This window comes from Gambusia affinis, linkage group LG04 (assembly GCF_019740435.1).
Source record: "Gambusia affinis linkage group LG04, SWU_Gaff_1.0, whole genome shotgun sequence".
In the NCBI taxonomy this organism is placed as follows: domain Eukaryota; kingdom Metazoa; phylum Chordata; class Actinopteri; order Cyprinodontiformes; family Poeciliidae; genus Gambusia; species Gambusia affinis.
The window spans coordinates 22,860,300-22,883,403 of record NC_057871.1 but is presented as its reverse complement, the minus strand read 5'-3'; the positions used below and the strand labels follow the sequence as shown (position 1 = coordinate 22,883,403).

At 39.6% G+C, this 23,104-nt stretch overlaps 3 protein-coding genes across 7 annotated transcripts; 1 reads left to right on the top strand and 2 right to left on the bottom strand.

Moving 5' to 3' along the window:
* Positions 1 to 1,420: 1,420 nt before the first annotated feature.
* LOC122829728 (transcription factor AP-4-like) lies at positions 1,421 to 9,052 on the bottom strand. Of its 2 annotated transcripts, none has more exons than XM_044114504.1 (7): positions 8,431 to 9,052; positions 5,387 to 5,552; positions 5,164 to 5,262; positions 3,785 to 3,955; positions 2,619 to 2,765; positions 2,344 to 2,508; positions 1,421 to 1,644 (listed from the first exon to the last, which is right to left on the bottom strand). In XM_044114504.1, the coding sequence occupies exons 1-7, from the start codon at positions 8,517 to 8,519 to the stop codon at positions 1,489 to 1,491; spliced, it is 993 nt and encodes a 330-aa protein (XP_043970439.1). In that variant the 5' UTR covers positions 8,520 to 9,052; the 3' UTR covers positions 1,421 to 1,488. The 2 variants fall into 2 exon arrangements, with proteins under 2 accessions (XP_043970439.1, XP_043970438.1); XM_044114503.1 differs by having other exon boundaries at positions 3,773 to 3,955; positions 8,431 to 8,953.
* A 1,484-nt stretch (positions 9,053 to 10,536) lies between these two features.
* Positions 10,537 to 18,726, bottom strand: mvb12a (multivesicular body subunit 12A). Of its 4 annotated transcripts, XM_044114498.1 has the most exons (11): positions 17,074 to 17,208; positions 16,966 to 17,002; positions 15,140 to 15,229; positions 14,778 to 14,861; positions 14,574 to 14,673; positions 14,352 to 14,481; positions 13,072 to 13,215; positions 12,884 to 12,993; positions 11,582 to 11,640; positions 11,441 to 11,506; positions 10,537 to 11,347 (listed from the first exon to the last, which is right to left on the bottom strand). In XM_044114498.1, exons 3-11 carry the CDS (start codon positions 15,227 to 15,229, stop codon positions 11,282 to 11,284), a joined length of 849 nt encoding a protein of 282 aa, XP_043970433.1. In that variant the 5' UTR covers positions 16,966 to 17,002; positions 17,074 to 17,208; the 3' UTR covers positions 10,537 to 11,281. The 4 variants fall into 4 exon arrangements, with proteins under 4 accessions (XP_043970433.1, XP_043970434.1, XP_043970432.1 ...); XM_044114499.1 differs by lacking the exons at positions 16,966 to 17,002; positions 17,074 to 17,208 and adding an exon at positions 18,615 to 18,726; XM_044114497.1 differs by lacking the exon at positions 16,966 to 17,002 and having other exon boundaries at positions 17,074 to 17,214.
* Positions 17,911 to 22,637, top strand: LOC122829725 (basement membrane-specific heparan sulfate proteoglycan core protein-like). Its single transcript, XM_044114496.1, has 8 exons — positions 17,911 to 18,053; positions 18,652 to 18,798; positions 18,887 to 19,021; positions 20,458 to 20,630; positions 20,728 to 20,914; positions 20,982 to 21,161; positions 21,798 to 22,064; positions 22,163 to 22,637. Exons 1-8 carry the CDS (start codon positions 18,005 to 18,007, stop codon positions 22,165 to 22,167), a joined length of 1,143 nt encoding a protein of 380 aa, XP_043970431.1. The 5' UTR covers positions 17,911 to 18,004; the 3' UTR covers positions 22,168 to 22,637.
* Positions 22,638 to 23,104: the final 467 nt, after the last annotated feature.

Here is a 23,104-nt window from a genome sequence, read left to right as displayed (position 1 = left end):
TCATTTGTATTTTAACTCAAAGTTATCAAACCATGAGAATCTATTGCTGGTTGAACTTTGCTTGTGGGATTTATTAAATTTTTTTTGGAAGAGAAGACACCAGAAATTTAACTCCTATGTTGTCAAGTTCAACATAATTAATATCTGACTAAATCTCCGGGGGGAGAGAGAAACCAAAACCAAAGGAAAGGTGACTTATTGCAGGTACTTTTGGCCTCGGCTCGTTGCGTCCCTGCAGATCGCCACGGTGACAACTAAAACAAGCACCTCTTAAGTACTACATTCTTCCATTTAAACACGTCAAGTTTCATACACGGTGCATAGAGAACTTCACTCTATGTTTAAATGATAGCGACAACGAAAAAAAAAAAAGGAAAAAGAACAACAAATGAACAAAAGATGGAATTGCATAAATCCCAACATCTCTAGTGCATAGTCACCAAGACCAGATGGTGGATTCAGGCCCTTAGGGGGAAATGCTGGAAACATGATTCATGCCCATCTGTTTCAGAACTTCGATGGAAATATTTGTAGATTCCAAAGAGTCTGATTCAGTCAAACCGTCTCGGGTTGATCGCTTATTTACAAAAATGCGGCACCTGAATGTTTTTCATGCAACAAGCCGACATCAAGTTAAAAACGTAATGGTGCGTTTTTCTCCTCCCTCCTGTTAAGAACAAACAAACAAAAAGAAAATGGTAAAAGAAAAGTCGACTAATTTTAAATTAGGACAAAACCTTCAACGATTGGCGACCCTGACACTTAATGGAAAAAAAAACAACCCAATTTTTATATACATATATATATATATATATATATATATATATGTATATATATATATAAACATCTAAACTGAAAGACCAGAGAAGGAATTCCGCTTATTTCTAAAGGCTTATTTAGAGTTTAAAAACAGCTTCTTTTTTTTTTTCTTCAAGTAAGATTTTATGTGTAGGTTCAAATTTTTAAATTTAGTATTTAATAGCTTAAGATTTGACAGCCACCAGAAATATACACAAAAAACAAAACATGTGAATAAGGATCTCCTTGCTTATTGTGTTGTTACATTCATCTTTCTGATAAATTGACTCCATTAGATTGTAGCTGCACTGTCAGGAGTGACAGAAAGAGGGCGACGATGATTCCGGGACTACGTGGAGAGCACGCACAAACGAGAAACAACGGGGCAGACAGCCTTTTTTTCTTCTTTTTTTTTTTCTACAAGTAGACCGTTTGATTATTCAAGTAGCTGCAGAGATCCAACGGATCCTGCACGCTGACCCTCCTACCTCTTCAATACTCTGAAAAATTACAGTACAAAACTTGACGCAGAGCTTAAACCACTGGATTTAGGAGTTTAGGTAATGCCAAAGACAGATTAACAAGAGTAGTCAAGCTCCTGGAGGAAATCTTACAGTGAGTAGGGTGTCTTAAGTGTTTGTGTGCGTGTTGGAGGGGCGGGGTTAGGCAGGAGTTCAGGGTGGGGGCGGGTCAGTTCATCAAACAGTCTTCGCCCTCCGTGTCCGTGTCTGTGTCTGAGCAGGCGGTGTCCATGGCGACGTGGGTGGGGCTGACGATGACTGCTCTCCTCTGCTCGTCCTCGGAGCTGCCTCTTCTCTCCTGGGTGCGCTCGATGTGCTGGATGGCCTGGGAGGGGATGAGCAAAAAACACTAACATCGTTACCAGAGGTGGGCACACTTCCACAAATCTGCGGAACTAGTTCTTTTGCTAAGAGGTTTAGCATTTTGGCTAGTTTTGAAAACATCTAGCGCACGTAGCTTCCCATAAATTAATTTCCCTGGACAAAGTGTAAAATGCTATAATTTTCTCAGCTGTTTTGTAAGCTTTCAATTGAGTAATTGAAAGCTTGGTGGGTGGTGTGTTGAATTTAGCACTTTAGCATTAGTTTCTGCTAAAAACCATGATAGTGTAGCACTTCAACATTAGAAAAACTAATGTTTATAGATAGCGCTTTAGCAGAACTCATACTTATAGTTAGTGCTTTAGCGTTAGCGGAACCATTGTTTATAGTTATTGTTTTTATCAGTACCGATGCCTATTGTTAGCACTGTAGCGGAACCAATGGTTAATGTTAGCATAGCTAACATTTATAACTAGCGGTTAGCATTAGCAAACCTAATGTTTACAGCTGGTGTTTTAGTTAGCAGATCTAATGTACATAGTTAGAACTTTAGCAGAAATTTTTTTAGAGCTAGTGTTTTAGAGCTAGAGGAACCAATGTTTATAGTTAGTGCTTAAGTGTTAGCGTAACTAATTTTTATAGTTAGCGTTAGATCTAGTAGAACCGACGTTTATAGTTAGCGCACATTAGAACAAGCTCCAACCTGCACAATGGTGTCCAGGTTCTGTCTGGAAGTGGACACGGTGCTGGTGTGGACAGATGGGCTCATGGTCACCACGGTGACGTGATGGTGTTGGTTTAGTGTTGGAGCTGGGACGATGACGGTGGGGTGGTGGGTTGGGGCAGGCGGAGTGGGCGGAGCCAGCACCTGAAAGACAGAAGATCAAATTGAAACCAAAGTCCAGATCTTATTTCCCCCCCAATGATTCTCATCGATCTGGAGCACAGGGACCGTCGGGAGAGAGGAGCGTTTCTGACCTGAGGACTGTGTGTTTGTCTGTCGGCGGCGTGGATCTGCTGTAGCCGCAGCAACGTCTGGCTCTGGATGAGGGCCTGCTCCTCATCCACCTGCTGGGTGATCACCTTCAGACGCTCTGGGTGCAGCTGGCCGTCCAGAGACCGCACCTACGAACAGATACCAATCCAGTTAGAGCACGTCCTTACAAGAGGGGTGTGGAGTATTTGTGACCTCATTTTATCCACAAGTTGCATCAATTACAGGAAAAGAAGGGGGATTTCTAATTTAAGGTTTTTCCAATAAAGTGTTTAACTAAATTTAGTTCTTTACTGGCTCTATAAAAGCACCCAGAGAGCTAGCTTGGAGCCTACAGACATTTCACCAGTGAATGTTAGATTTTATTAACCAGCCTTTTTCTCAGCACTCCTGCAAATACATTCCCAAATATTTCCGCTACAAACATCCGCAGAACTATTGCCATATTCCGCTGGCGTCAAAAAACACACAAATTTGCAATAGCGGTGTTTCCATTAAATAAGAAATACAATTAAAATCACACGTAATTAAGTTAGTTTAAGATGCATGCTGATATCCAACAAATTTCTGATGTCTATAATAGATCAGGACATCCCTGATTTAAAACATAGTTAAATAGTGTTCAGATAAACATTTGGGAGCTGCTCTGAGCGTCACATACTCAAGAAGAAATTTACACTAAAGTATACACACAGTTCATTAAAAATTATGGTGTAAAAACTCCAGAAATGGAAGAAATGCTTTGGATTTGTGACTAAATGAGATCGCTTTAAAGAGATCAAACTATTTCTCAACATGTTGGCGACTCCTCCAACTTTGCAGCGGTGAAATTCTGGTCGAGTCAGCTGTGTCTATAATTGCGCTCACGCAGCCGTCAGTGTTTAGCCCCCTCCTCCCCTTCCTGCTTGTTCAACCTGCTTGTTCGAGTTTCTGTTTGTGTCCAGCACCGGCTGTTCAGGTAGATCCAGGATGTGACCCAATCGGGACATGTCTGCTGGGCTGATAAATGTGTCGGCGCCACAATCAGCATTGTGTTTGAGTGTTTGCTCTCCTAAAACGTGGCTTAAGGGCCCTATTGGCTCAACATCGAGGACAGCGATCAAATACATGGGGAAGAGTTTATAATGGTTAAACGCACAGCTGAGATCACCTGCTCCTCCAGCTGCATGCGAGCCGAGCGCTCCTTGTCCAGCTGCTGCCGCAGCTCGATCATCTCCCTCCTCAGCTCCTCCACCTTCTCCTCCTCCAGCGTGTCCGGAGACCCGATGCCTTCGTCCTTCTCCTCGGCTCGCCTCCTTTTGGGCGAGGAGCCGCTAAACTCCTGCAGGACACGAAACGTGACGTTGTGAGCACGCAATTCCTAACTGGGCGACCGAATCAAACTAAAATTGTGCTTGGAGGCAGAACAAAAGAATTAAAATGACCTGAAAGTGGGTCTGTAAGGCAGGACTAAATAACCAAAACAACAGAAAACAAAACAACACCTCCAGCTATAAAACACACCTCACCACATGCTGCTCAGGCGTTACCAACACCTGCTTTCAAGGTGAAATACAGGACGACATTTTTGTCAACCAAGTTCTCGTCTGACTAGTTAGTGTTGTCTGGTGAGTTCTTACATTTTGTTTTTGTAATAATTATATTGCTGGCTGAGAAATATCTATAGAGTGAGTTACCCAGAGAAGTCATATAACACATTTTTAAAGAGGCTAGGAAATTTAGGTTTTAATTTTGAATTCAATCAAAGTAAGATGTAAAGAAATCAACATAAGGATTCATAAAATTATTTGCTAATCACCATTTTCGATGGGAACCCTTCTGAAATCTTGGGCTGGCTGCAGACATCAACTTTTACCAATGTTTTCCAATGTTACATATTCAGCTTCACGGTTTCTGCAGGTTTCACCAACTCAAATTTAAGACTTTTAAAGACCACTTTGAATGGAATTTAAGATCTCTTAATTGTACAAACTTCTTTCAGCCAAGTGGCCATAAATTTGTAATAATTTATTATTAAAGCAAAAAAAAAAAAAAAAAAAAAAATGCCAGCTAGCAAGACAAGATATATTAGAAGCTAGTTAGCGGTAGCCTCAACTGCCTTGTGACACAGAACACAATGTGGATGTCTCAAATCTTTGCCTGGAAAAAAAAAAAAGAACGAGATGGAACAGGGTTGGCAAGACTAAATTTAGGACCTGACATTTTTAAAAAATGAATTTAAGACATTGCGGCCTAAATTTTACATGCAAGATTTTAACTTTTTAAGGATAGGCGGCCACCCTGACCCTTATTATTAACACTGGCCCAGTTTTACTTATCGGGTAGATAACAGCGTGTTAGAAAGTAACTAATGTCGGCCAATATCAATGTTAATACTGATATTGCAACTCAGTGAGGCAAGTAAATATGGACATGAAAACTCCATATGCAGACAAAAATATAACAACGCTGAGGATGGAGGTTTAAAACCAATAAAACTAGAGACAACGTTTCCGGTCACATGCAAAAATCTACAATTAGCGTTCTTACCTGGATGAAGCGTTTGAGCTGGTTGTTCTGGGTTAGCAGCTGGGTTTTTTCCTGCTCCAAGGTGAAGATGTAGTCCGCTGTTTGTTGAAGGATGGCCGCCTAGTAAAAGGAGAAACCAGCAGCTCAAGTTAGGGTTGAAAAACTCTAAATATTGTCAGTGAAAAAGGAGTAAAAAGAGACTTTAAAGACCCGGATTTGCTCATTATAGCGCAGGAGAAGCTACCTTGCTGAGCTTCTCTCCGTCTGTGTGTGGCAGGAGTGTTTTGAGGGACTGAAATCCAGCGTTGATGCTCTGCATACGCCGCCGCTCGTTGCTGTTGGCGATTTCCCGACGGATCCGTCTCTCCTGGTCCTGGGCCGTCTCCGGACTGAGGGGGATGTTCGCCAGGCTGAAAGACATCGGAAGGAGAATTAAAACGTGAAGAAATAAAACGTCTTAGTTATCCACATCTGCACACCCTCAGCACTTTTTTTTTTTTTTTTAGAAAAACAAATCCAAAGAATGACATGCATTTCATGTAACCCCCAAATAAAATCCAGTGCAACCAAGAAGCTCCCTAATTAGTCAACAGAGTACACGTGTGAAAACTTGCACTGTAAATCACTGCATCCACCACTTGAAACATGGCAGTGGCCGTATCATACTGAGGGGATCATCTTCGGACCTACAGAGTCGGCGCACAGCTTCAGTTGTCACAGCTACAAACTAGTGGTCAGACCTGAACTCTGGCTGTGAGGATGGACTCAGACCTGACCTTCCAGTGTCACATAAAGACAGTTACAAAGTCGGCCTTCTGAAGAACATACGCTCATGTTTGTGGATGTAGTGTGGCCAAATTAAAACCATGTAAGTTCTAAAACTGATGCCTTGTTTTATCTCCCTTCAAAGTAAGCCTTAAAAAAAGTTTTAAGTATATTTTTATGTGAAAAAACATCAAAACAAAGCGGGGAAATTAAAGACGTTTTGATACATATTACAATTTATGCATTAGTTTTACCTAAAAAAAAAAAAAAAAAGCACAACTACAAAAGAGGAACAATAAACTCAGTCTGAATGTGATGCTTTGAACCTTTAACTTATAGCTTTGATGGTGACCTCTTCACTTTCCTGACGTCTGGCTCCAGAGGTCACGAGTTTGGCTGAACTTGCTGCCCCTCTCCAGCTCACGGCGCTGGGCGGCGTACTAGTAAAAAGCCTCGCTCTTGTTTACTGTGAGGGGGCGGGGGCACTACTAACGACATAAACGGTCACAACAAACCTGAAGAACCGGGTCTGCAACGTTGAAGTCAGAAGGTCAGAAGCGACACGGTTCACGAGGCTGTAAAAGCTCGCAGGCGACGCTGAGTCGGTTTTTAATACAGGCCTCAGTTTCACTGCAGGGAAATCTGGAATAATTAAAAGCTTTGTTTTGATTTTTTTTTTGGTTTTAAAAGGACAATTTCTTAAAGTTTTAAACACCAACTTGAAGGTGAATTTGAGTTTGCTTGTTGTTTTTCAAATTGGGTTTTTCTCAGAAAGAAGAGTGAGCGACTGATAAACTTGTAGTTATGCGGTTCCACCTACAATCATTTATCTTCACTGATCAAAGAGACTTCTGTGCAGAGAATTTCTGTGTAAAACACTTTCAATAAGCACTTTTTAAATATTTGTACCCTTGAGGTTCATTTTATTTTCTGGGAATTTAAGCTGCAAATTACATTTCTGTTTAATTTCTAAATTCTGGTGCAACAGAAGCTTGCTTAAGCTTTTTGAGGGATAAACCCCCCCCCCCCCAAAAAAAAAACATCCATAGTTTGTAGATTCATTGTTTTCAAATACCTGTAAAAAAAAATAATCAAGAGAAATTGATACTCGACAGACATTTTTTCAATTGTTTTAGAATAAGATTGCCAAGTACAATCACCCTGAATGACACTTGAAACAGTAAATATTGGAATTTTGAAGTTCTGTGTGGAAGAGGAATTGGTTTCTTACCAACCTTGACCTTAAAACATAACATGGCTGACTTGTGTAAAAAAATAAACTTGAATATTTTATAGGTCAAAGCAACAACGTTTCTTTTGAAAAATAATGCACACTCAATTTCTGTTGCTCTGTTTTAAACAATGAATATTTTACAGTAACAAATGCAATGAAAACAGTTCCAGGTTTACTCTAACCACGAAAATACCACTTTATGGTAACGCCTACATATAGTTAAAAGTTGGCAATTTTGCCAGTATTACAACTTTTAAAAGGTTTTACATCCGTGAATAAATTAGACAGTTTATTCATGTAATGCTTTGCTAATATAAACAAAGCATGTTTAGTTCAGAATAACTACAAAAACATACAACTTAGTTGAAACCAATCTCAGAAAAGAGATTAAAAACAACAAGCCAGCTGTAGAATGATGTCACAGTCTGGAGAAATGCGCTTCCTTTCATTTCTACCGCTAGGGGGCGCGTCTTCGAGCGGTAGCGGTTAGTGAAATGTGACACCACCTGCAGAAGCAGCAGGCCCCCTGGCACCGAGAACAATGCTGTACGCCATTAGCATTGAGCTAACGCTTTGTCTGCTATACGTTAGAGGCAGATATACTTATGTGTGTACCGTAGCTTGTGTTGAGCGACTTATTTAAATGAAAAATATGTCGTGAACATATGTTTAAAGAAACCCAATCACAGTCCACACGGTTGCTACTAAAGTGCGCAGCGACGTATGACTTGCTAGCTAAGCTAAGCTAATTTTAGCACATGACAACGTCGCCCGCAACAGGGAGCAGCTGTTTAAACACACAAATACCGAAGCCGAAAACCTGCTGAACGAACCCAAACGGTGTACATCCATCCAGAAAGTGGTTATTAATGGTGCTCAGTGGAAACTAGTTGGGTTTTAATAAACTATTGTGATTTGAAACATGATTTGGTGCGTCAGCGGCGATCATGTTAACTACCACGTGGTTGGCGTCCATCTGGACATGAACGTATTCGCTCCATCTCGCTGTCTCACAGAGACCCCATCTACATACTTTCGCCTACATAAATAACGCATCTAACACAGGTTAAATTTAGGATATTATATAGTAGTTCTCAGCAGGCACGAATGTGACAAACACAGTTAATTTCTACAAGCACATTCCAGCTGCCAGTAGCTAACAGCTAGCATGCTACCCGAAGTCCCCTCTGCACCACACACACATACACACACACGCTACGGCCACATGAAAAACCCTTCACGCACATGGTATGGCTGCACCACAAATTGTTAATACGCGGTTTACACACCTGCAAAGCCCGCCGATAACATCCTTCTCCGTCCGCTTGAAGTGCTGCAGGGATGTTATCTTCTCTGTCGGCATCCTGACATAGTCCATGCTTTCAAAGCCACCTTCTGTAGTTCGTGTTTGCTGTTTTCTTCCCCTTCCCACTCGTGTGCTCTCGTTGAAGTATTGTGTTTTTCGATTATATCGCAGAACCCGCAAAGGCGTCCCACAGTAGCGCAGATCCTAAAACGCCGCTCTAAAATTCAATCTGAGAAGGAGGGAAGGAAAAAACGAAAAGTAAAACCGAACTGTGTTTCTTTCCACAGCTGATGGGGTTCCCTCCAGCGTGTGTGTGTGTGTGTGTGTGTGTGTGTTGCCTTCCAGCCTCCGCCTACTACGACTCTGTGTGTGTGTGTGTGTGTGTGCAGCTGATCTGTGTGAGGCGGGAAACAGCTGGTTGGAATCAGAGCTGGTTTTCCGGAAAACCGAACAAGCAGGGCTCTGTTGTTGAAGCTCTGCAGCAGGGACTGCAGTTCTACAAATTAGCCACGACTGAACAAACAGTACCGATTAGAAATGCTGGAGACAACTGGGAAACCGTCTGCGGGACAAAGAAAGCACTGAGAACAAAGGGGAAACACTATATATATATATATATATATATATATATATATATATATATATATGTGTGTGTGTGTGTGTGTGTGTGTGTGTGTGTGTGTGTGTGTGTGTGTGTGTGTGTGTGACAGGCGAGCCAGTACATATCCAGTACACCTCAGAAAGTACTTTATTGTGTCCCATGTGGATGTCTTTTTGAGTGTTTTGGAAAGTTAATGGTGGCAGCATCATGCGATGGGGATGATTTGACAGATGGATAGAAAAACTAAGAGCAACTATAATTGGTCTGGATATTTCTAAGACCGTTTTGTTGTCTCTGTTTACACTCTAAAAACGCCTTAAACTTTTTTTTTTTTATTTTACTAGGCTTGTCTGTTATAATTTTACTCAGTCATTTTTATTTGGTCTATATTTAAGCTACTAATTGTAATTTATTTTCAGTTCTATTTTACAAAGTTTTATGACTGTATCTTGGAAAGGTGCTCTGTGAAAAAAGCTTAACTTAGTTTGCTTATAGGTACAAGAAACTTTAAAAAGGATAACAACAAGCTTGTGGAAACTGCCAAGACTGTCTTCACGATGTCATCATTTTAGATTATTAGAAGAAAAAAAAAACTGCACTAATACCAAAACCTAACTGGGAATCAATGTTAAGTTAAGCAGCTGGTTAATGTCAATCTGATGGTGAGATTGACATTTAAATATACTTATTAACTAAATCTGAAGACATTACTTCAGGTTATTCCTGCGTCATATGAGAAGTGTAAAGCTGAGCCACCAAAGTCGAACATGGGAAGAAATTTAATTTACCTTCTTAAGGGAGACACAGCATTCTCACAAAGGCACCATGGCATGTGGTATTGAAGACAGGAGGTAGAGCGTGTGAATATTCCCGCTTAGTCCAGCAGGTGGCAGTACTTCATAGAAATATTTTCAACCAATCAGGATGGGCTTTATTGGGGACGAATTTGACCTCCGTTTTCCAGTGTTCAAAGATTGTTGTGAACAAATTCAGAACTGACTTTTAGCTTTATGAAACACCCTAAATTTGGTTAAGATAATTTTAAAATTAAAATGAACACGATTCACTTTTGAATCAAGTCCTGTTTCCAATTTGACAGATGCTTGAAGCAGCTTATCAAGCATTACTCATGTCTTACGAGGGAGAAACTCAAACTTTCCAAATGCAATATTGTGTCAAAGTTTTAAGTCCACCTTGCAATCTTTATTAATTTTTGTTTTCAAAAAGTCAGACTTTAACATTGGTTACTTTCTTTAAGAATGTGTGTATGCAAGGTAGTCTGGTACCAGCACTGGACTGAAAAGTTTAATGAAAGAAATTGCAGAACTATTTATCAAAACCACTTATTATGTTCTAATTATTTTTTTTTTTTCAGTTTTAAAGCAACATATAAGGAAATCATTGGTAGTTTCAAACTTCTGCAAAGTCTTGATTTATGTAAAGTGCACACATCCTTATATTTGACATACTAAAACTGACATGCAAAAGTTATTTTTTGCGGGTCTTTATTTTTAAATCTGTAAGAGTTTACAGTAAAGCTAAGGAAAAAATACAATTCAACAACAACAAATTATATTTGGTCCTAACAAAAAATGCCAACGTCTTATTGTGCTAAAGCACATATAACATCAAAAGGTATCAACAGAAAGTTTGCTTTTCTTTCAAGAAAACTGGACCATGTCTATTAAGGTCCAGTTAGTGTAACAATGAAGTTTGCGCCATCGACGAGGCTTAAAGCTCCGTCCAAATCCTGACAGAAATATTAAAGCTATAGAACAGAGAAATGTTTAAGGAAACAGAAAAGAGCACAAAGAAAACATCTGTAGTGACAAAGTGCATTTCCTTTTTATGTTACAAATACTAAATATTTAAAACCTACAAGTAAAACCAAATAAACCTTGGGTTTGATGCAACATATGTTCAATTCAAACTAGCCGATACAGAGATTTATAAAACTAATTACACCTTTATCCCTGTGAAGTGAAACAACCAGGAGTTTCCTGGAGCAAACTGAATTCTACAAATCCTACATTTTACATACTTAACATACAAATAAATGGCTTTTAGGTTTCCTGAATGGTCGATTCAACAAATGAATCTAGAATATGAACATGATTATTCTTGATTTCCACCGTCTAGTAAGCCGTTACCTTGGAAAACCCAGTGGAAACGTACAGTAAAGCAACAGAAATAGTTGATCGATACAATGGGATTGTAACGATCGCTGAACAGTTTATGTTGACACCGATGGTCGGATCCTCTTGGCAGCGGATTCCTCCACTGTAAATGTGTAGCTGTACTGAAAAGCCAAGAAACAAAGGAGTGTGTTTTTAATTTTTAATTGCAGCTTGAGGACGTGTGATTTAAATCCAAGGATCACAGTTGAACCTACCTCATTTTCAATGTCTTTCACAGACTTTATGCGGATGTTGTTTAGTTGGGAATTCAACTGGAGAGCCTAAGAGAAGCATGGCAAAAACAAATGATATGCAATTCAATGTCAAAAACATCAAACAGAAGAGAACGACCTTACCGTGCCATTTGCTTGCAAATCGAAATCTGGGTGCAGGCTGAAGGGAACTCCATCTAAAGCTGCAGAAAAAAATAAGAAATTTGAGTCCTGATTAATTAAAAAAAACAACAGCAGCAAATTACAAAACATTTCTGAAACGCCTCGCCCCCTTTGTTGTTGGGCACATACCCAGAAAATACAGTGAGTGAACCAAAATGACAGAAAGCTAATTGGCTACAGTAAAATTCTCAGCTCTTACTTTCTCTATTTTTCACACTAAGTTAGGGCTGAAACAATTAACTGGGATAATCATCAACGAATGAAGTAATTAACTGTTGAGTATACAGATTTTAAAAAAGGCCAACTGCTGGAAGAGCAACATATTCAGAGAAGTAGCCAAACCAAAGCTGTACAAAAAATACATACATTTCATTTGAATAAATAAAAAAATAATAACTTATTTGTCTGTAAATATGTTCAAACCAGAACTCAAGTGGCAAAGTTTTATCATCACCTGGTTCTAATTCTATAAACAAAATTTCTACTAAGCACTTTTTGCTATTTGGTTATTGATTGGTTAAAATAATAGTCAAAAACAAATCATCACCAGATCAGTACTACACTGTATCTAGGTTAAGTTCTTTAGCTGCACTTGAATTCTCTACAAACTTTTAGGTGTTCACTAAAGGAATGCCATATTGTTTCATTTTAGGCAATCAAATTTTTATTTTCTTATTGAAAAAGAGCATGGAATCATTCATTGATTTGTTGTTTTTTTTTAAACGTATTTCTAAAATTATAGAAAATAAGCGTGAAGTGGTTAAATGAAAAATCTGCCGAATGTGCAAATTGTTTTTAATCCAATTAATCGTCAGAACAATAAGTAGAATAATCGATTGCTAGAATAGTTGCGGCCCTGGACAAAATGAAAGCCTGTTTTTATTACTGGTCTAAAGCGTTTACCTTCAGTCTGAAGAACTGAATCTGTCTTCATTAAAACTGGTTCTGTTCAGTTCCTATGCCAACGTACAGTAATTGGTGAGAAAGTCACAAGTGTACAGCGTGAAGTAAAGATGTAAGGCCACCGGGGATCATCTTGCATCCGGTCATTTAACTGTCTCCACGAGGCGACAAACATCAGCCAGAGACATAAATGTTTGATGAACGTGTAAAATAAAACCTGATGTCCGATGAGTCAGGACACATTTTACTGGCAGTCATCATTCCGGTCGATCCGATGATCCAAGACAAACCATTCTAGTCATGTGGGAAGGGAACCTTTAATTATAAAAAAAAAAAACAAAAACCCTGTTCCGTCATCACCTGTAATTGTCTGAAGACTGTTGTCAGCAGATGTGTTCTGGACGTCCCCGGCCTGCAGGCTGTGCCGGCGATTACTCAGCCGGATTTGTTGCGGTATAGGAGGAAGGTCCCTGCAGCGACAACCAAACGTTGACACGTTGCGGCATCCAACCTGTATAACGTCTCTGCGTCTCACTCTGGATGCCTACCTGGGGCGGAGAGGAAGAGCCGGAGCGGACGGTTCCTCCAGAGAGAGACTGCGCACGTCCAAGCTGATGCTACGAGGTTTAGCTTTGGGGCCGGGGCTGGAGAACTGACCCTTCCTGCACCACAGTACGTAGCCGTGGATATCACTGCACAGATTGTCATTGACAAGTTAAAAACCTACTTAGGAAAAGTTCAAAAGTTATTTTAGTAATCATGTGTGTCAGGTGTTTATTTCCCGGCGACGATGATTTGTTTCATCAACGTGGGATGGCGTGGAGGTTCTCGGCCTTCTTGTTGGGTTTTGTGCGTCTGATTTTTCTCTTGAAACATAAGATTCTCTGTGGCGTTTAGGTCTGGCCAGATGGTTGGCCAGTCAAGTGCTGTGATATCATTTTAAACTAGACACTGCCAGAAACTGATACGAGCACATTTATGATGGTTTCCATAGTTCCCAAGTAGCCAATAACTAGGGGTGGACATTTATTGTATCGTTTATCATTTATTGTGATAAATTCCTGATCACGATAAGAGTTTTGATTCATCGCTGTCATGATAAATTCCAATTGATGATGTTTAAAATCCCCCAAAATTGTCTGTATTATCAGAATTGTTAGGTTTGATTTTTTTTTTTTACCACTGTTTTCTCAATGAAAACATTAATAAAAAAATACAAATAAATGTGAAAATACAGTTACTGTTTGGAAGTTTAGTGACACAAACCACACTTCTTTATGTGGCTGGTGTCCTAAAGACGCATGTTACAAATAGGAATGTTTTTCAAGAGAAATTGAATTGTGTGACTCTGCACTCTTCCTCCAGACTATTAAGTTTCCAATGAAGTGAAAAATGTACTCTCAAGTGAAAAGAGGCATTTTTCTGTTTATCCCAATATAAACAGTTTTGTCCTTTAGTCAGGAGTGGCTTATCATAAGAAGAAGGGCAGCTGTGGCTCAAGTGTCGGATACTTCTGTGTGCGTCGGCTCTTGAATTTGCCGACTTCCCTCACCTTCTAGGGTTTCCCTTTAACTTTCCTAAAGCTGCAGTTATTCTGTTGGCTTGCGCACCTTTTTCTACCACACCTTTTCCTTCCACTCAACTTTCCACTGAGATGCCTAGATACATTACTCTAAACATCTGGTCTTATCAAAACAACCATTTGAAATATATCACGATGTGTGTAACAAATCTACAAGCGTTTCACTTTAAATAAAGGAACATATGTCCAAAAACACTTTTGCATGAAGATTCAAGATGAAGAGCTGCCCGTATGGATGCTACTCACCCCACGTAAGTGTAGTGCTGCAGCAGCATTTTGCTTTTGGCCGTCAGCTTGATGTCCAACACAGCCGTTTCTACGTTGGCCACCGGGGACGTGCGAACAACCACCCGCTTCTTCTTAGACACAGTAGTCTCTGAACACAAAGCGTTACACAAAATGCTTGTCAAGAACGCAGCAAAAACAAAAATACATCAACATTCCAAACCTGAGCAAGCCCGTACGCACTTGAATCGAGGAACTCTCTAATGTAGCTGTAGCCGTGGGGAATGGTGTCTTTGTCCGAGATGACCTGAATGTCTGAGACCACCACACTGCTTTTCAGGTCCTAAAAGGAGAGCAATACGGTTGAGTCACGGAGCAGAAACGACTCACAGAGTGGTGTAACCTGAAACATTTATTAAATACAGTAAGCGTCTCTCTGAGAGCCACCTTGCTGTAACAGAGGTAATATCCGGACTTCATGCCAAAGCTGCGCGTGAAGTTCGCCGTCACTCCGTCTACTGTGATGCTGATCTGCAGGAAGTGAAGAACATGAAGAGAAGACCATGTTTTTACCACGTAGCTGGTTGCTAAAGTCACAAAAATGTATATAGTATCTTCTGGGTAACTTTAAATGCAGAACCGGGAGATGAATTTAGTTTTTTAAATCATGCTAACCTTACAGTATTGAGCTTATTGTCACTCGCTGACCAGTTCTCCAGCCAAACTAATTAAAAATATTTCCTTCTGAGACTAATTGTGCTGAAGAAATAAGGCCAGTCGACGCTGCACCTCAAATTTCCGTTTCCTACCAGGACAAAATCTTTTGGGCAGCAGCCGGTGTTGGACGTCCAAGCCACCGCCGTCAAGGGCAGGACTTTTCCCGACTCCATCAAGGACATCTGTGACAGAAACAACAAAAGGGAAAGCTACATCTTTAATTAATTTAAAACACTCAACAATAAATCAATAAATCAAATTTTATTTGTATAGCACATTTCAGCAGCAAGGCATTTCAAAGTGCTTTACATCATATCAAACACAGAAACACAATGCAACATAGAATCAACGATCAAAACGCAACATTAAGTCAAGTTCCGTCATTAAATTTGTAACTGATTACGTTTCAAATACAATCCTAGACAGGTGGGTTTTTAGTTGAGATTTAAAAGAAGTCAGTGTTTCAGCTGTTTCACAGTTTTCTGGAAGTTTGTTCCAAATTTGTGGTGCATAGATGCTGAATGCTGCTTCTCCTCGTTTGGTTCTGGTTCTGGGGATGCAGAGCAGAACCAGAACTGGAAGACCTGAGAGGTCTGGAAGGTTGATAACCCCCTTACAAACTGCAGAACCTTACAGATTAATAACGACACTTTCTAATCTAGCAATGGACTGATGTTCAAATCCCCTTTGCAGTGACTTCCTGATGTTTTGGCACTGAGAAAGCGTATTATTTATGTCCATGTGACAGCGAGTGGGAAATCACTCAGGTCAGCAGACTCCATTGTTTCAGACAACCAGATCTCATTCAGTCTGCAGAGTTCTCAGTAGACAATGCCAAACAGAAAGAAACTATTCAGAGAATGACATGTCGCTCTGACAGCAAAAGGAAGTGGCTTTTCTCCTCGAGTCCAAAGCAGAGACTTTAATAATGCTTTTAGAACATGCAGTACTGACACTAACAAGGTGCAGGCAGCAATGCAGCGCTTTCTGGTTTCCTTAAGCTCTACAAAATACAACTGCTAGAGAGATGTTTTTGTTTTGTTTTTTTTAAACTGTGTGTTTGATTCTTTGTTCATTCTCCTCTCACAGTCTGAGCATTTTGAGCTGCGTTCCTGAAGACACCAGCAGCATTCAGCTTCTGTGCACCACAAATCTGGAACAAACATCCAGAAAACTGCAAAGAAACACAGAGTTTCTTTAAATCAACGCTGAACCCATTTGTTTTCTGGCCTTCTTTATTAGTAGTTCTAGTTCATGAAATTAATATAATTTTGCATTTTATCTAAATGTATTTATTTGTCTCAGGGTAAACGGATATTTTTAATGTCTGTCTATTTCTCTGGTCTTCCTTACATCAAAGTGTATTGCAATTAATCAGATCTACATTCTACATACTTTCCTTTGTAAAGCTCTTTTATATTTAGCTTAAATTTGCTTTAAAAATGGAATGAGTTGATTTGGAGATGGCCACAGTTTGCTTCTCAACACAAGACTTATTCATAAAATTAACAGGTTTCTCCTTGTCACCTCTGTTACCAAACAAACTCCAATGAATGTCTTGTAATTTGAAAACGTAAAGAAACAAGCTTTTAAAAAACACTACATATAAAAATAGAAAACAAGGTCTTTTCCTCATATAACTGCATTAAGATTTAATCAATCAACCATTTAGTTACGGCGATACTTTAGATGCATTTTTTTAAATACAGATCTTACTCTCATTGTGTTGCTTTTAAGGAACAATAATAACACGTCAGGTTCAGGTACATTAACTCTTTCTTTACGTAGCTCTAAAGATAACCAGTCGGTTTCACAACAACCTTATCCTTTAACATTACCCAATAAAGTAATGCTATGTGTCACATTTCCAAATTTATCCAGACGAAAAACTAATTTAAACAGTAAAAGCTGAACTAACCTTACTCGACTGTTCAGCTGGGAAACCTGGCTGTTTCCTGCTCAAAAAGGCACAAACGATGCTTGTTTCATAAAGTGACATACAAGCAACAAAGGTGGCAACACTTACCTTGTTTGTGAATCCGTTTCTATTTTGTCGGCGGCTTATATGGAGAATAAAGAACTTCTCAGCTACTAGCCGAAATATCTCGGTCGCAGTCGTGGAAGCAGGAAGTTCTCAAGTCATCCCAACTACAACTCCCGTCAGACCCCGAGGCATTACGTCATGACGAGAGAGCAAGTTTGCGAAGTGAACCGCAAGGTGGCAGCAGCGGTATTTTTATTACCGCGGCATACAGTTTTAACAAAAGACGAATATACATTCATAGCCGGGTGTTTACACAAGAAAAATATATTAACATCTTTTAGATTACATGGTAGTCACTTTTTTTGGCAAGCTGATTTGTCATATAATTAAATTCCTCTCAGTCAGAACTACAAACAAAACGCAATTTTAACTTTTTTCTGGAAAGGACAAACGTCATAACTCTTGTGAATGTTAAAATTTAGCCTCCAGGTTTTCATGAGTACATTTTTTTCTGTCTCGAACGAACATTTTAGATCTCTAAAGAAAAATACTTTAAGGAAAGAATGAATTCCAATCGAACTTGCAATGTTAAATATTAACAACTACCAGCCAGAAACATATTAGTGCTAGCTAGCTAACGTCTTTACAAGGCTTTCCTTTTCAAATATCAGCGCAACAAAAATATTTTAATTGCATTTATTTTTGATGGGAAATGTTGAGTTTCAAGATACAAATAGCTTTTTTTGCATTTACAGGCTTCATTTGTGTAAAGTGTTTATAAAACCTATTTATAAACACTTTTGTCATTAGCTCAAAAACAGACAGAATATATAATAACCAGCTTTTAATACGTGACTGGCACCCACAGACAATATTTGGAAAAGGGGTCAGCACAGAGGACGGGTTAAAGGCCAAAAGTGATAACGGAGAAAGTAGTGCAGAGCAGAGACAGTGGAACTGCTTTTTGCTCATCATGGGTTCATATGCTGCAGCTCTGATCTTCTGCTCCCTGATATGCTTAGGTAAGAACTCGGTTTTTATTCAGAGAGAGAAAAAAAATATTCCTTTTATTTTAACACAGGCTTTACAAAGGTTCCTGTCCTTTGTAAAGGACAGTAACCTTACTTTTTTACTTGTTTGCCGAATATCTTAGTTGAAACAAAACCATACTTTTGACACAAGATTCAAACTGAGCAAAAAGGGATAATTTTAACCACTTTAGGGGGTGTCCTGATTGTATTTTAGTGCATAGCAACATATTTTACACAGACAACAAAGAGCAAAACATTATAGAAAAAGAGGGGGGAAAAAAACCAAGATGATTAAGAATATATGTTTCTTTATATAGTCCACAGAGGTTGTCTCCGTCCCCTTTAAACTGGTCTGGAGACAGGCGTTTCAAAATCAGATGAAACTAAGTTTGTAATGCGCTGTTACTGACAGTTTTTTGGTTTAAATTTCTACTTTGTCACCACACACATCATGATATATTTGCTTTGGGGTGGTCATTTGTTTACTCTTAGTGTCACACAGGGCCTGTTTAAAGATTCACACAGTTGATTCCTACTTGTGTTTGTCCTCACATGTGACACTTCTGTCCCTCTGTGTATCTGTCATCAGTGGCAGCTCAGGCTCCAGTTGTTACCGTGGAGCCTCGGACAGCAACCATCCGCCAGGGAGAGTCTGTCAGCTACAGGTGCCAGGTGAAGAGCAATGTCCAACCCGTTCAGCTGGAGTGGAGAAGAGCCAATAATCAGGCCTTACCAGGTCAGGAGGAATTACACTTAAAACTGTTTGTCTTGTAGAAAGAAAAATACCTGCAAATATTCTCTGAAATGTCTTTTTCCCCATACAGATAATATAAAGATTGGTCCAGATGGGTCTGTGCTGACAGTTACAAACGCTCAACCTGGAAACCACGGCCAGTACCGCTGTGTGGCCATCAGCGCCGCTGGACGCAGCTTTGCCAACGTTGTGCTGAATGTCAAATGTAAGTTTTGTCTTTACACTTCAGATTTGGAAAATGAAATTCCCCTAAAATAAGATAAAGTAGATCCAATTCTTATTGAAAGAGAAGCTACATTTTCTAAGAAGCCAATCTCAATTTAATCAATATTTGCCAAATATTGATTAATATGTAAGTAGTCAAAAATTTTGATGTTATTTTATACTGCACAATGTTGTTGGAAAAAGATTACATCCATGCACAATTTGGAACTGACTAAAGCTTAGTTAAATATTTTTGTTGAATTTTAGGTTGGCAGTGATCTGTAAATCTTTACCCAGTGACTCTCAGGAGTTGTCAGTACAATTGTTGTTTAAAAATAAAATTAACAAACTCTTAAAAACAATAATTTCCATGTCCTACTATTCATATTAAGCGCTCAAATTTAAACAAGCTGGGTTTTTAAAATTTAAACAAGCTGGGTTTTTCATTTTGTGTTAGTGATGCTTTTGAAACAGCAAATTTTGGGGGCTTGTCCGGGATTACAGTCTAGCAGACTGTACCAGTCTACATGCAGGTGGTCCCAGAGTCAATGCAATAAATGTACTGTAAATATACAGTACAACCTACTAGAATGTTAAGGAGAAAGGACATATATCTGCACAGTGCAGAATAACATTAACGGAGGACATTCAGAGGTTGGATGTCCTCTGTTAAATGTCTGATGTGATTTTGGAGACAACACAGTCACGACTGAACAGGGCATTAAATATTACTGCCAGATTTTTTGAGCTGTTGATAGTCTATAAGCATTCTTACACTTTCAATATCATGTAGACTTCTTTCTCTCTCTGTTAAATTGAGCCCATCCCAACTTTGGTTTGGTTTGCTCCTTCCTACACCCATTTCTTACTTATGCATTGAGCTCCCTCTCTGTAAGCAAACCACTAAACCACAATATGTGGTTTAATGCTTATGAAAATACTCAGATCAGATGTGTAATCTATTTAAATCACATTTTGCCATGGGAAAACATTGTATTAATCTTTATTTGTATTGATACTCATTATGATTCATAATACAAGAGGGTAAGATTAAGACCCAGATACAAATTCAAAAGACCTTTAAGATCCCTCCTGGTGGTAGATCATATTTATTGGAATCAAGTCAATTTATGTATTCACACTTAGACTGTAGGTTTTAAAGAACAATTATTATTTTGTCATGAGTTAGAAAAGTAGACTCCAAACTGGTGGATGCAAATTTAATAATGGCTTCTTTTAAATACAGTTTTATGCCCCAAGAGAATTTGGTAAGAAAAGACCAAGAAGTGATTGAAGTAGCGAGTGCTCTGACCTTAACCAATGCCAGATTGTCCTGAAATTCATTTTGGAAGCAGTTTTAGATATATATGTTTTTTGTGTCGCCCGTTGGCAAATCCCACAGTATAGTGTAGTTATGTGCATCCATCTCTCTCGTAGATCCGTCTAAAGTACAGCTGACACCAGCAGGACCCCTACGTATCAGAACAGGAGAGTCTGTGGCAGTGGAGTGTCGTGCCACCGGTAGGCCACGCCCCACGGTCACCTGGAAACGCAGAGGCTCCACCCTTCAGCTGGTTACCCAGGAGATAAACGACGCCCACATTATAAAGGTGAAAGATAAATGAAAGAAAAGGTGTCAGACTTCAATCTTTTTTTGTGTTTATGCACTTCAGATAAGAGGAACAAAATATTTGACTGTTTTCTCAGTGGCCTTCCGTACGCCCAGAGGACTCCGGAGTGTATGTCTGCCAGGCTGACAACAACGTGGGGAAATCCGAGGTAGAGGTTGAGCTCGTGGTGGTGGGTCCACCTGGAACACCAGTGGCTTCGGTTAACATCGCAGAGATAACAGCGATCGAGGGACAAACTGTCACCTTTGAGTGCAAGGCTACAGGTAAGCCTGTTTTTCTGAAAATTCCCCAATTGTGATTCCATCGTTAATGTGTTTTTTTCCCCTCCAGGCTCCCCTACCCCTGTCATCACCTGGTCCAAGCTAAGAGCACCACTGCCATGGAAGCACACAGTAGCTGATGGCGTCCTGACGCTGACCGACGTGGGGCGCCAAGACTCAGGACAATACATCTGCAACGCGACCAACGTCCACGGCTACAGCGAGGCGTACACCGACATGGAGGTGGACAGTGAGTAGTACATGATGGGTGTGCTTGCTGTTGCTAATTTTGACGAGGGATCCAGTTTACAATGGAATATATTGTGACTATAATGTTATTACAACATTAACATCACAAAGGGCTGTTTTAGAATGTAACGATTATTGGCTGATACACTGCAAGTGTCTTAAGCACTCAAAAAGACGGCCTGTTGGATTCAGTCTCACTTGAGCAGATACATGATAAATCACACCGTCAAATTACACAAGATGTTAACGGGCAAAGGCAGATTAACAAAAAATAGAGTGCCCACTTATCATAGCTGTCATACTCACCAATAATCCATCAATATTTCCTGTTGTCCTGAAGCCCTTGTATAATTTTTCATCCTGTCATTTGCACTGAAAAGTGAGATAATAAGCAGGAAATTGGCAGCTTGAAGCCGTATGATCTTCCTTCGTGAAATATCTACAGAGAATGAAATATGCAAACCTTTCCCAGGTCAAGTAAGACGTAAAAACACTGTTTTTACGTCTTACTCCAACCAGCTGGATCTTGACTAAATTAAGGCTCCAATAAAGTTGTCTACGCAACTTCCTTCCTTTCAACAGACCTTCTTTTCAAAAATCTTGACCTATCCCTTTAATGGCTGTCGTCCACATGCAGCTCCCCCGTACGCCACCTGCCTGCCCGACCAGGTGCGGCTCCAGCGTGGAAACCCTCTGGTCTTACAGTGCCTGGCCCACGGCTCTCACCCAATCCAGTTCACCTGGAGCCGCGTGGGAAGGGGCAGTCTGCCGGTCGGAGCAGAAACCACCAGGGAGGGGAAGCTGATGATAGCCGGTGTTAAACAGAGCGACGGAGGAACGTATAAATGTGTAGCCACCAACCACATCGGTTCGAGCGAGGCCGTGGCGAAAGTCATCATAAAAGGTGAGCTGGTCTTTTGGGAAAGCTACCAAATTAATAACTTGCTTCGCTTGTTCCATTTCTAATCTCCCAATTTCTCTTTTTGTCATTTGTCATAACAGCCTGAGTAAGCCTGGACCGACAAGTGGCATACAAATTGCCTGCAGCCAAGGTTCTATTTAATATATCCATGTATTGTGGAGAATAAAAGCCAACATTTGTTTTGTAATCCTCATCCAACAATTACAATATCAGTTTGATTTTCTGCTCTTATTGAGAACCACAGCTCAATAGGGTTGGACATTATGCAGTATGTCTTTTCTTCCGATTGTACAGGAGTCAGGACAAGTACAAAATTCAACTTAAAATCATCTGTTATAAAGTAAATGAATTGAGACAAACATAAATGCACTGTACGAGAAAAACCGCCTGATACACGTTCATTTTCCAAAGTTGTAACATAATGATAAGACTGCAATAATAATAATTAAAAAAAAATAAAAAATTTGATCTATTTTGTGATGTGAGAAAAATATTGGAAATTTTTAATTTGAATATATTTCTATATTAAAAATATACATTCTTTGTTTACTCTGATTATTTGTCTGGTTGCAAAATTTGTTTGATAATCTGACACATGAAGGTGTGACAAAACAAGAAAAAACTAAACTTTTGTCACAGCACTGCATGAGTGTTTATATGACAGAGACAGCAGTACGGTATGTATGGCAGTGCTTAAACTTTTATACTATGGAGACGTTTGTAGCCCCTTAATATAAAGAGCATAGAAAGGAACAAAAAGGAAGATATTTTGCAGCAAACATATAAAGGAAATATACTCCAAACAAATATGAAAGGGCAACACAAATAATAAAACATAGCTATTTAAAAAATATTCTGGAACACGAGACCCAAAGAAAATACGCCAAAAAGAGAGAAACAGACTAAATATATGTTTTCTCCTTATGGCTGTGAACCCAGCAGGTTGTTATCTTGATCAGACTGAAATGCAAACAACAAACAGCCCAGGGGGAGACAGAAAGTTCAGAGTGGCTGAGTTCGAC